Genomic DNA, 11,472 nt, shown 5'->3' on the forward strand with positions numbered 1-11,472 from the left:
CTTGACGCGGATTCGCCGTTGTCAATTCCAAGGCAAGGGGTCGGAAACCTCGATGCCCACAGCCAGAATGGCATTGCTGGTCCATTCTTCGAGCAAGAGCTCACCCCGATTCCTCGCTCAAGAGGAGCGCGAGAGTGAATCTAACTCTGAGCGTGCGATGGGCGCAATAGACTCCCCTGTGCCATGAACTCTCCGCAGCCGAGAAGGTAGTCCTCGATTGCGCGTGCCGTGTGATCAAGGATGCCGCGTCGGGGAACACGGTTTATTCAATCGATTCGGTGATTTCTGGCTATGAAAACTTAACATTCGATCACAATTCATTCAGGAAGACGCACGCCGGCGGTCGGCAATTTCGCTTGCCTGAAAGATCAATAATGAACTCGTAAGGAGTCCGGCTTACAGTTTATCGCCGACAGAGTATTTTACCGACAAAAAAAACAGCGCGTGTTCTCACCCTTCTCCAAGGTTCACTGGCGGTGCGACCTGTCTACGAGCATCTCGATTGAAGTAGTAATTCCCCGATAACTTGTGAGCCGGGCCTCCAGGGAGCTTCGCGGTCGGAGGATCTCGAGGGGCCTGATACTGCACGTACCGATTCTGGTCATTCGGTTTTCTCTGTCGACAAGAAGAGACCTCGGTTTCAATCTCTGACAAAGCGGTGAACTCATTTCCTATGTCGCGCGTGCTGTCAATCGACTCTGTTCAGCCCTGGATGGGGTCGAGCGCCCACCAACGAGTTCTAGAAGTTTGTGCTCAGAAGATGTCATGTCTGACCTCCAACGTACGATTCAATGGTATCGCGCTCAAGCACTCAAAGCTTCACTTACGCCCAGCAACCATGCCCTGAATGTTTTTATGACCTGTGTCGCCTGTCGTGGCTCGACTTTAGTCATTTCGTCTGTTTCTCAGTAATTTCCGCGTATTGTATGGCCCAGTTCTCGGAGAAGGAACTTGGAGTTCCGATGCTGGTGGTAAACAGGGACAAGACAGACGGGCAGAGGGTAGAGCATCCAGCTGTTTCGATTGTGAGCGTCGAAACGAAACCACTCATTACCGTGCGGGACACGCTATAGGAAAACGAGGCTGCTTCGAGGTTGGCCAGCCCTCCTTTCTTCGGCGGATGTCCGATATATTTTGGGCTCGCCACTGCCAAACCCGAAAAGAGGGAAGGGGGATCGTGAGTTTCCTTTTCGACGATTTTCCGTCAAGTTGGACGGCAAATAATTTTGAATTCGCGTCGCCTAGCTCAGCGGAAGGTGAGTGTCGGTCCTAATAGTCGACCCCGGGGTCCTGCGTGCACGCTCTGCGCGTTCCAGCTGCTGGGATCTCCAGAGACATCCGCTCTTCCTCTCCGACTTCGTCTCCAAGTGTGCTGCTTCATCTCTGTGTAATCGAGTGCATGTGATTCGTTTGTAATTTGTGCTTCTAATAACGTGAGTTCGCCGCTGTGTTGTAACGAGCATTCACGAGGAGCAATCCGAGCCCATCATGCTGCGAGTGAAGTCTAATCAAAGGGGGAGCGATTCTCCGTCTCGTGCTTAGGAAAAATTTTGTTCTCCCAGAACAGGCTTCACGAATAATGTTGCATCTTAATTCGCGAGAGATTCGTTTTTGGAAGCCCATTTTCCCTCAAAGTATATTCGGTTTTCTGACGTAGGGAGCAGGCTGGCACTTCGATCCTGGAGCTTCCTACAATTCAAGGGGAAGTGTAGAGGTGTCTCCGGTCGCTGATAGTTTCTCCAATCTCGAGAAGATCGCACTAGCGCGATGCTTCAATGTCGTGTGTCTCATGTCCGCTCATTGCTGCGAATATTCCTTCTCAAGTGGCGCGACATCGCACAACACCCGTATCGGTCTTTGAAGTTTGAAACAAGTCGTCGGCAGAACCGCTCTTTGTATATCTAGCACCGCATCGTACCGCCTCCTCTTCAAATATGTATGATTTTGATTTTCGGACGAGTTCCTACACCCCACACCTAGCCCCGCTCTCCATCTCAACCGATGGTTGTCCGATGAGCTGTGACTTCTTGGAGAAAATCTCTGCCAAGAAGTTCCCATCGATAGAAAATGCTGAAGCGGGCAGGAACGCCTGCCAAGTCGATCTCTTTCACCAAACGCCCCACATGTCCTCTGTTCGCTGGTAATCCCTAGGCGCCAGGGATAATCGCGGCTCGGGTTCGAACCACCCCTCCCCCGCCCCTCTCGATTTATCTGAAGATTATCGGGAAAACGGAAAAGAGCCGAGACTTTCGAGGTCAGTTGTTCTGACAGCTCCAAGAACAGAGATGGCAGAAGATGTGGCAGAAGCTGAAAAAAACCGGCTGACTTCGTCTGCTTCGCACGTTTCTGTCGGCCGGAGTCATCAACGAAAGCGACGACGGCGGCGACGTCGTTGTTGACGGCTTCCTCCTGTCCAATGTTTCGGTCGTCGGCGGGCAGACCTTTCCACGTCAGACGGACGGAGGGCGCGTCCGGCTGTTCTGCTTGGAGTTATCACGCTCAGTACCGGGAGCGTCATAGGATCGATGTTGCTTTGATGACAGCCGACAAGGAGTTCTGCGGTGCGCGATCGAAATTCCCCACGTGAATCTACCCGTCCGTCTCAGAGAGCGCGTCCGCTGGCTAATTGTGCTGATCATTGAAGCGGGAAGGGAGCCCCCATCTCGATTAAGCGCGATTCTCTCTTTCTCATCCTGATTCAGGAAGTATGGCAGACGATGGAATTTTCGATGAACAAGCTGATGATAGAAAGCTTGCGGACAAGGAGTTTACCCGGAACGAGGAGGCTTCGGCAACCGAAGGCACTCGCGAAGGTCTCACCGACGGGAAAGACAAAGCCTTACAGCAGGGTTTTGATTCCGGTTTCAAACAGGTGAGTTTGAGTTGGACTGGAATTTCGATTCCGAAACCGAGGCCGATTACCGATGGGGAATCGGAACATGGCTCTAGGAATTCCGCTAGCTGATTGAGAATGCTCGCCGGAGAGAACGAATAGATTCTCTCAGCGGCTGTAGTACTTCTCGCATCGCGGGGCGAGACGGAGCTCGCTCGCCTCCTGGTGAACGGACAGCCAAGCAAATGATCTCCTCGATGATTTTCGGTTGGAGTCTTGGAATTCCACTAATCGCCTGTTTTTGGTCACACAGGGCTTCCAACTGGTAGAGAATATTTCAATATGGAGAGGTTTCGTGCAGGGTCTTAGTACTTCGATCAAGAAACTCGACAGCGGTCAGGAAGAGAAAATTCAGCTTTACGCCCTCTACGGGAAGTTGCTCGAGTTCGAGCAGAAAGCCATCAACAGCGAAGCTCCTCTCGAGGAGATCCGGGGTAGCATGGAAGAGGTCAAAAAGGATATCGCGCGTGTGCTTCATACACTCGGCATGGCCCATTTGCTGGACACGATGACTGACCTCTGAATACGAACAATCAGCATCACGACGACAAACGGCGTAGCTCAACACTGTACCTCATCATAGGAAAACCTACTTGATGCTGGCGTCGTCGGTTCCGATATGTTCCCTACCCGTGGCGAAACAAGGCACAACGGATGCAGAATGATGGTTTCGGAAATGACGTCGCTGTGTTAGGACAGCGGTCGAGTCTCGCGAGGATGAAGCTCTCAGACCCTGTTGTATGTAGATACACGATGCTACACAACCTACAAAGTATTTCGTCGATTCTGTGGGCAACGATGGTCCGCAAGCGGTCGCGATCATTGGCCTCTGAGTCCAATGACTCCTAGCCTAAGCAATTATTCAACCTTCCGCCGAAGCCCACAACTCCATGGCAGCGGACCCGTGCGGAAGCTGCGAAATCAGCTCAAGGTGCTATACTTTGTCTCCGACTGCGATGGAACTCGCTCATTGTCGGTATCGATTCTCCTCCAGAGATATGAGGAAGAATTACATTCTCGAGCGCCATGCCCATGCACGACGCAGGATGAAGAGTTCACCAAAGTATGTGAGAATGAATGCCAAAGGAAAGCGGAGCAGGACTCTTCGATTCGGATAATTCCTTTCAAAAACCAAAACTGCGTTGCCTACCAAAAGTATTGCAAAGCGCGAGTACCCGCGCCGATTCCGGCGTGACGAGAGCTTTAGGAGAGATTTCTCATACAGGATTTCGAGCGAGGTCTGAACGATCAAGGGTTGATTCTCGGTCGGCGAGCGTACGCTTCACTGGATACGAGGGCATGCTCAATATTATAAGCTCATCATTGCTTACATGAAACTGCTATGACAGGAACATCTCTATCTATTTGCCTTCGAACTTTTCTCCCAACGAGTATTGTTGATATGCAGCAATATACTTATATGACCTTCCATGTACTTCTTCAACTATCACTGTAGCGGCTTTGAACCATCTCGGCCAGCAATCTTCCGAGAGTTTGTCTGAGCGGTCGAGAAATCGATCATATTCGATAAAACACGATGTATGAGCGATTCCAGATGTGGGGCTCAATTCTTGACGCTATCGACCGAGCATACGCCGCGACGGATAGGTGTAACCCTGCAATTTTCTGATTGATGTTGAGTCTGCGGCTAGCTTTAATATTTGAAACCGTTAGTCTTGAGAAGACGAGTGAAAATTCGATGACGGTCGATCCCGCATCGGATCGACCTCCGAACAACTTGCACTGTCTTGTGATACCCTTCCTGACACACAACTGCCACCGAGCAAGGAACCCACTCATCCCACCCTGAATAGGTTAATGAAGCACGATGAACTAAACCCACTTATATAATTCACCCGTCGACGACAAGAGCTCGATGCATTGCGATCATTGTTAGATCAAGAACGATGAATAAATAATTGACCGTTAACAATTTTCTATATCAAGAATTGAGTGTTCTTTGATTCCACGGATGCTTGTAACTCAAGCTCGTCTCTCCAGAACTACACGTCAGGAGAGTTTGAATGGACCTCTGTCGGGAAAAAATCCACGTCGCTCGGGCACGGGTTGATTCGCTCAGCGGGTCTAAAAATAATATTCCACATCCAGCTGTAACATTGCGTGATGCTAACAAGGGAAATGCGCGATAGTTTCGTGCCTCGTTTTTGATCATCAGAAGATCACTCCTGTTCACCACTTGATCGTCTGGAGTGTGGACGCGTCTGATGTGATTATCGAGAGAAGCTCACTCCGTCGGTAGCTGAGCGGAAACCTGGCGAATTATCGGAAATAGGGCCGTGTTGAATGAGCTCCTAGTGACCCGCGAGCGCAGTTCCGAGTTTTGGTGACGTAGTACTACGATAAACAGAGCTTCTGACTCCTGACTCAATTGAACACCATCAACTTCTAACAGGTGAATCGCGATCATCTTATGATAGCGACTGTGATTATTCAATTTGATAGCCACAATGCTCGCGCGGATCTCCAGATTTCTCCACAGAATCGGCTCCTTGCTTTCTTTCTTGACGTTTCCTGGAGCGAGACTTCCGACCGGACACATTGCGAGCCAAAGAGCGGATCTCGATTTCCCTCCGCGATTTCCCATTCATCCGATCTCTCCTGTGGTACAAGCTGACCCGCTATCCTCGCCGGAGTTTGCTTTCGCTCTCCTGCAACTCAATACGGAAAACTCGAAAATTGGAAAATAAGAGATGTTGAATGACTCCCCCCGTAGTGTCTGGGGGAAATCTCAGGGATTCGGTACCATGATCTAGAATCTAGTTTATAGCTGCCACCGATCGCTTGTTCGACTTTGGGCGTTAGGCACATATTGCGCGGATAAAATGCCGGCTGCCTTTCAATTAGAATCGATTGGAACCGTCTCGGTATCACCGAAGTTTCCCGCATCGGTATTTCGCAGTTTCTGTCCCGAGGACTCACGAAACCAATTTTCGGCGATGAAGCTGTACAGGAAAGGTGGCGAAGCTGCATTCTTTTGGGAATAGAAGGCCAGAACAAGTATAGTGTATTCCTTAACAAATGGCTGTTGCATGACGCTCTCATTGAATGGATCTAATACCCCCTCATCGTAGTCGTGCGGCGAGGCTTACATGTCGGGGACTTCCGTGGTGAGTGATAGCTGTGTATATGTATGTCATCGTCGGAGGGATTTTTGTTTGAGATCGTCTCCCTTCCAAGGTGTCCGAAGCTCTACGACCTGCGTCCCTCCACTCACACGGAGTTTCAGCGGATGAAGTACGATAATCCATGAAGGTTCAGCTTCCTTAATCGATGATTCATATTTCCCAGGTCTCGCTCATGGGGTTCTACCGGCGCTATGGACGTCACATTCTTCGTGGTTTGGCAATTGTCTATTTGGCCTTCCCGGCAGTATTCTTCTATTCGTTACGCTTCAGACAGATCATGATTTTCGGAGCCTTTTTGACTTGGCCCTTCCACGATTACACAAAACCAAACGAATATGGCCTGCCCCACTCGAAGAATTTCTACGTGAACAGCGTAAGTAGACCTCTGCTACGAGGTCGTGGATTCCATCCAAGTCTGAATTGAGTCGATATTTGATACTGCATCGCTGATTGCTTGTCCCTCCATGGAAATTTTTCAAAGGTGGGGGACATCCGACTGGGAGTGTGGTATATACCCCCCAAAGGGATCTGGGAGAAGTTATCGTCACAGAACAGCGGTCGAGAACCTCAACCTTGGATGCTGGACGACAATCGGCCCGTGATCATTTACTACCATGGACACGGCCAGTGTCGGGCTTGTGATTATAGAGTCGGTCTCTATAAAACTCTCACTCAGAGCGAGGAACTCGACGCTCACTTGTTCACTTTCGACTACCGAGGTTTCGGCGATTCCACTCAGGTAAGCTCAAATCATCTACCCGAAAGCATCCGAGGAGGAGAGCACTATTCCAGCCTACCGGATTTTTTCTAGAAGGAGAAGACTCAGATGGTCTGATCCGATTTTCATCGTAAAGGTTCTGCCAGACCGGGAAGGATTGCTTCATGATTCGACTGTGATGTTCGATTACGTCCGGAAACTGATCAAAAAGAACGATTCCCGCATATTGGTGTGGGGTCACTCCCTGGGCACTGGAGTGGCAGTTCAGCTGATTGAAGCCTTCACGGAATTACACCGAAGTCCGATGGGCGTGGTGCTCGAAGCGCCTTTCAACTCGCTCAGTGAAGCTGCTTCCAAATGGCCGATCTCCATGCCTTACCGTGCGCTTCCGTTTATGCAGAAAGGTATCCGTGAGCGTCGCGTCTTTTCCTTCTAGGCTAGCACAGAATGGTGTGAAATCGAACTAATTCGACTTTTTTTTCGCAGTGGTGGAAAGCGTCACGAATAAGCTCAGAGACGACGATGAAACCTTCTATGAGACCGAGCAGCTCGCCCCTTCTGTCAATGTTCCATTGTTGATGATCCATTCTACGGATGATGCTCTGGTGCCCTATGAGCTCGGTCAGAAACTGCTCAGGACCCTGCGAGTCCTTGCCAAGGGTCCCATACACTTCTATCAAGCGGACGACTCGTACAGTCTTGGACACCGTTATATCTTCAGAGACCCTAAGGTCAAAGAAGTGGTCGCTGACTTCATTCGGCGCTACGGTAACGTCAGTATGCCCGCCCCGAAAGAGTCTGCTGGTCGCCTTGAAGAGTCCTCAGCAAGCGGAATGCGAGACGCGGAACCCTCCGCGAACATCGAAGATGGAGCAGATTCAGCAACAGTTGGCGATGAAGGTTTTGAAACGAGCGAAGGGGCTCCGGGGAAAAGCATCGAAAGTCACGATATACCCGGAGACGAATTGTGATTCACGTGTGATTGCTCAATGTTCCCCGATAAGTGAGCCGCGGGCGAGCTCGAACGAGCCCCTTGGCTGCTTCGGGCCGAAACTTAGATTCTCTGAACGCTAGTTCCGTTGGAGCGAGAGGTCCACCGTTCTTGGAGCTCAAAATGAATTTCACTCCCATGATCCCGAAGATTTGTTCTCGAAACCGCCGAATAAGGATTCCGGGAGCTCTGACCAATAACATACCACGAAGTGTTCATTTGTTATCAGTCAGGAGTATTTTTGTTTTCGTTCAAGGGCGGAATGATTCCGGGAAGACCGCTGTGATCCTCCGTGATTTCCCCTTATTAAGTTGGAGAATGATGCTGATGATTGATAAAGGAGCGTTCCGTCATGGAAATCTGTAGGACGCGGCTCTTTCATTGCGCACGTAGAATTCCACCAACTCCTTAGTTGGTGACGCTTTGAGGATAGCTCATTGTCAGGGTTAAGGAATTTTGCTCGAGAGCCTCATTCAGTTCGCTGAAAACTGTCCCGACCAAGGAGCTGATAAACTGAATGCTCGACGATACAGACTATGCTGGAAATTTTGTCGAGACATCTCCGTTTTTTTCGGAAACCGTGCCCGCTGAAGGGCGCGTGCCCCCTCCCGCCCCCTACTTGAGCCACCGCTATAAACTCATCAGGTTCCGAAGGAATATTGCCTCTGAGGTGCTTGATGACGATAGCATCGATGAGGCGAGAAATGTCGATGAGTCTACCATGCACTCGAGCACTGATGTCCCCTCGCATAGCGATGGAGCACCCCGAAACAGCTATCAACCAGGTTTTCCATTCGAATCCCTATGGCCCCTATGGGTTAATCCCCATCGAGATTTTTGCCAATTACGCTGCTGGCCCCGAGGCGTGGGTGATCTTCGTCTGTCGAACGGGCCGATTTATAGGCTTCCTTATTCCAGCCACAATCTGTGGATTTCATAATTAATCCGAAGGGTGCATTTCGATTTCTCGATGTTAAGTCTTGGAGCGTTCCACACTCACTGCCTCTTATTCACGGTAGATTCCGATCTGACTTGTCGTGTGGAATGCTCTCTACAATCTGAAATTTCTCCGCGACGATTGGAACAAGCACAGTGAATGACTCACTGGACTCGATACCCTAATCCAGACACAATTGAGCAATCGCTTAGAGAAATACTAAAACACGCGGCGAACGAGTTTTCAGATGTCGAGACTAGCTGTCTCAATAATTGGGTGACTCCTAATGGGCTCCTTCGCGGTCGACTATTTTCGGAAGCAGCATTCTTCGCACAAGATTGAGCGACGGGGCTCTCCGGAGATTGACGAGCGGCTGGAAACCACAAGGAAAACATGAGCGAGATCTTGTTGAAAGACAAAGATTCGAGCCCAGCGGAACGGATCGCTGAAAAGGAACAAGCTTTGATGTAACCCTTTTGGAATGACTCGTAGTCCCGTATCGTTCGAACAAGATTCTCTCTAAGATGTCTCCCGAATCTCGGTGAGCAAAGCGACGATTTCCGACACCCATTCCGCGACATTCCGGAAATCGTACGGATCGGAAGACCTCCGGGAGGAATCATAGCGGAACTTTGTCTGAGCCATACTAAACTTGTCTGGAGCCGAAGCTGAACCGAGGCAATATACTGATCGCTCCTCCCAGATGCCGCCTCTTCAGCTGAAGGTCCGTCGAATCGATCTATACAGCACGGCTGTGAAGCTTGTCGTCAATCAGTTCGGGCGGCACCCTCTTTCCAGTCTCTATTCACCCCTCCCGCGGATAAGTGTTGAATTGGCGACAATATGGCGGAGGCGCTTGGCAGTTGACGCTACCCGATTAAGCCTGACCCCAACGATATTCATCTTCAGATTCCGTCCCTAGCGGTTGGTCGACCGATGTTGTTGTGAATATTGTGGCTGGCGAAGGCTCTTTAGGATTCAAAGCGTGTAATTGTGGCTGGCCAATTCGCTGCCAGCTCCGCTTGTTTATACATAGGGTTGGAGTGACCGAGGCACAGTTTGCAAACTTGCCGATGCGATAGCTATTGCCGAACGAAGCGCTTCTAGTTTTAGATTACCTTTCGGTCTTCTCGATTATTAAACGGTAGCGGAGTTGTTTAAAATGACTTATCCCTTTCATTGCATGAATGTGACTCCATGAACCTGCCTGAAAATGTCTGCCCGCAGCGAAGAGATTCGCCCTTTCCGATCTGAAGGAAGGCCAAGCGCTGCAAGGTGATTTCGGGAGAGACTGGTGGATTCCAGCTCCGGATCAAATACGATTCCTGCTGCTAGGGTCGCGGGGACTTGGGGAAAGTTTCTTAATCGGGGAACTTGCCGAATGCAATTGCTCCAAGATGGGTTCGAGCGTCGACAGAATCCCCAAACCGGAACGGATGTCGGATAGGATCCCGTTCCGCTCCGATTCCGTCTGCTGCGTCTGTCCCCATGAACCCTTCCCTCAGAGTTGATTTCCGGAAATTCCAACGAGCCTCTCGGGGGATGTCCGAAACACAACCAAGCGTCGATCGCCACCTTCCAATGAGCTCTGGTTTCATCGCACATCCACGAGGGTCCCAGAGGAGGGCGCTCCAATGGCAACTCCTGCTTGGATCGGGGGTCGCCTCGAACACTGCTCCATTTTATCCCGATTGGTTACATCTTCTATTCTTGAAGTGAACATTACCTTGATATTGACCTCGCCTTTGCCCAGATAGGGTGTGGCTACCAGTCTCGTAACAGCTGACTGGCGGGCGTGCTGGCGAAAATACTACGAACAGACTACAAGGCGCCGAACACCCGCTGCTGCCTAGATAACATATTAACAGCGAAGAAATGTGTCGTCTCGCGCCTACAATCCGCTCGGGACTCGGTTCCAGCGCCCGCTCCTAAAATGCCGATCGGCGCATCGACAACCATTGTTTCAAGTCGAGCTCGCGGCCCCGATAGGGACGAAAGCCTTCCTTCAGTTGCTGTCACTTCATGCCATAACTTCGGGAGGAAATCCTCCGGAAGACGACCCTATGCGTTGACGCGTGTGTATGTGCGTGTCTTGGTGAATGAGTGTCGAGCAGCCAAACGCTCGCCGGCCTGCACCCCTCCAATAGTCCAGAGGCGGCTCCCTGGAGTCCCGTTTTTGTTCCCCGCAGAGAGTCAAACGACTGCGGAATTCCTACTTGTCCTCGGCATCAGTTTATTGCACCTAGCAGGCCGCTGGCTTCGCTCTGAAGAAGACAGCATGAGCAGCGAACAAAATTCTCTGCGGAGCAAAGAAATTGAATGCTATCCGAATTCGTTCTCAGCACACTCGAAATCGATTTCCTCGGCGAAAATCTCTTAATTGTTCGAAGGATAGCCTCGCTCGTTCGAAAAATGCATGTCTGTATTTTTATTCGTTGCATGTGGCAAGCGATCCAGGACTCCGGTGGTAGATAAGAACTCATGGGGATACAGCTCACAGACTGTACATCATGTACGCCGATATTTCGGCAGTCCTGAGGTAGTAGGTATCATATTCATGTAGGCCAGCGGTTCTCAAACTTTTCTCCCCCACGTCTCCCCTAAGCCTTTTGAGGGGCGCTCGCGTCTCCCAAGGAGATCACCGTATATCTGAGAATGTGAAGTTTCGACCTGAACATGTCACAGTGCCGTTTTCTTCATGGAATATGGCTCTCTCGATAAATCGTAAAATGATTAAAGACTTATTGTAGACTAGCAGTGAGCTGAGTGACCTCTCTGAGACGAAAA

At 50.4% G+C, this 11,472-nt stretch overlaps 3 protein-coding genes across 3 annotated transcripts; 2 read left to right on the forward strand and 1 right to left on the reverse strand.

Moving 5' to 3' along the window:
• Positions 1-248: 248 nt before the first annotated feature.
• On the reverse strand, positions 249-1,045 carry LOC100908731 (NADH dehydrogenase [ubiquinone] 1 alpha subcomplex subunit 7). The gene is made up of 3 exons (XM_003742447.1): positions 828-1,045; positions 455-615; positions 249-360 (listed from the first exon to the last, which is right to left on the reverse strand). Exons 1-3 carry the CDS (start codon positions 891-893, stop codon positions 318-320), a joined length of 270 nt encoding a protein of 89 aa, XP_003742495.1. The 5' UTR covers positions 894-1,045; the 3' UTR covers positions 249-317.
• Positions 1,046-1,154: 109 nt separating this feature from the next.
• LOC100908974 (protein YAE1 homolog) lies at positions 1,155-4,254 on the forward strand. Its single transcript, XM_003742449.3, has 3 exons — positions 1,155-1,256; positions 2,703-2,872; positions 3,147-4,254. The coding sequence occupies exons 2-3, from the start codon at positions 2,708-2,710 to the stop codon at positions 3,414-3,416; spliced, it is 435 nt and encodes a 144-aa protein (XP_003742497.1). The 5' UTR covers positions 1,155-1,256; positions 2,703-2,707; the 3' UTR covers positions 3,417-4,254.
• On the forward strand, positions 3,692-7,728 carry LOC108864154 (monoacylglycerol lipase ABHD12). Its single transcript, XM_029111216.1, has 6 exons — positions 3,692-3,726; positions 4,708-4,735; positions 6,203-6,412; positions 6,521-6,778; positions 6,894-7,161; positions 7,244-7,728. The coding sequence occupies exons 1-6, from the start codon at positions 3,692-3,694 to the stop codon at positions 7,726-7,728; spliced, it is 1,284 nt and encodes a 427-aa protein (XP_028967049.1).
• Positions 7,729-11,472: the final 3,744 nt, after the last annotated feature.

This window comes from Galendromus occidentalis, unplaced genomic scaffold, assembly GCF_000255335.2.
Source record: "Galendromus occidentalis unplaced genomic scaffold, Mocc_1.1 scf7180000077404, whole genome shotgun sequence".
Classification (NCBI taxonomy): Eukaryota; Metazoa; Arthropoda; class Arachnida; order Mesostigmata; family Phytoseiidae; genus Galendromus; species Galendromus occidentalis.

What these genes read in the sequence shown, in the direction of transcription:
- LOC100908731 (XM_003742447.1), bottom strand. Translation starts at nt 893, where the DNA reads ATGACTAAAGTCGAGCCACGACAGGCGACACAGGTCATAAAAACATTC. An exon ending in TCAGGGCATGGTTGCTGGGC is followed by an intron (nt 616 to 827) that starts GTAAGTGAAGCT and finishes TCTTGTCGACAG; the next exon opens with AGAAAACCGAATGACCAGAA. An exon ending in CCAGTGAACCTTGGAGAAGG is followed by an intron (nt 361 to 454) that starts GTGAGAACACGC and finishes TTGATCTTTCAG; the next exon opens with GCAAGCGAAATTGCCGACCG.
- LOC100908974 (XM_003742449.3), top strand. Translation starts at nt 2,708, where the DNA reads ATGGCAGACGATGGAATTTTCGATGAACAAGCTGATGATAGAAAGCTT. An exon ending in TTGATTCCGGTTTCAAACAG is followed by an intron (nt 2,873 to 3,146) that starts GTGAGTTTGAGT and finishes TTGGTCACACAG; the next exon opens with GGCTTCCAACTGGTAGAGAA.
- LOC108864154 (XM_029111216.1), top strand. Translation starts at nt 3,692, where the DNA reads ATGGTCCGCAAGCGGTCGCGATCATTGGCCTCTGA. An exon ending in AGCACGATGAACTAAACCCA is followed by an intron (nt 4,736 to 6,202) that starts CTTATATAATTC and finishes CATATTTCCCAG; the next exon opens with GTCTCGCTCATGGGGTTCTA. An exon ending in AGAATTTCTACGTGAACAGC is followed by an intron (nt 6,413 to 6,520) that starts GTAAGTAGACCT and finishes AATTTTTCAAAG; the next exon opens with GTGGGGGACATCCGACTGGG.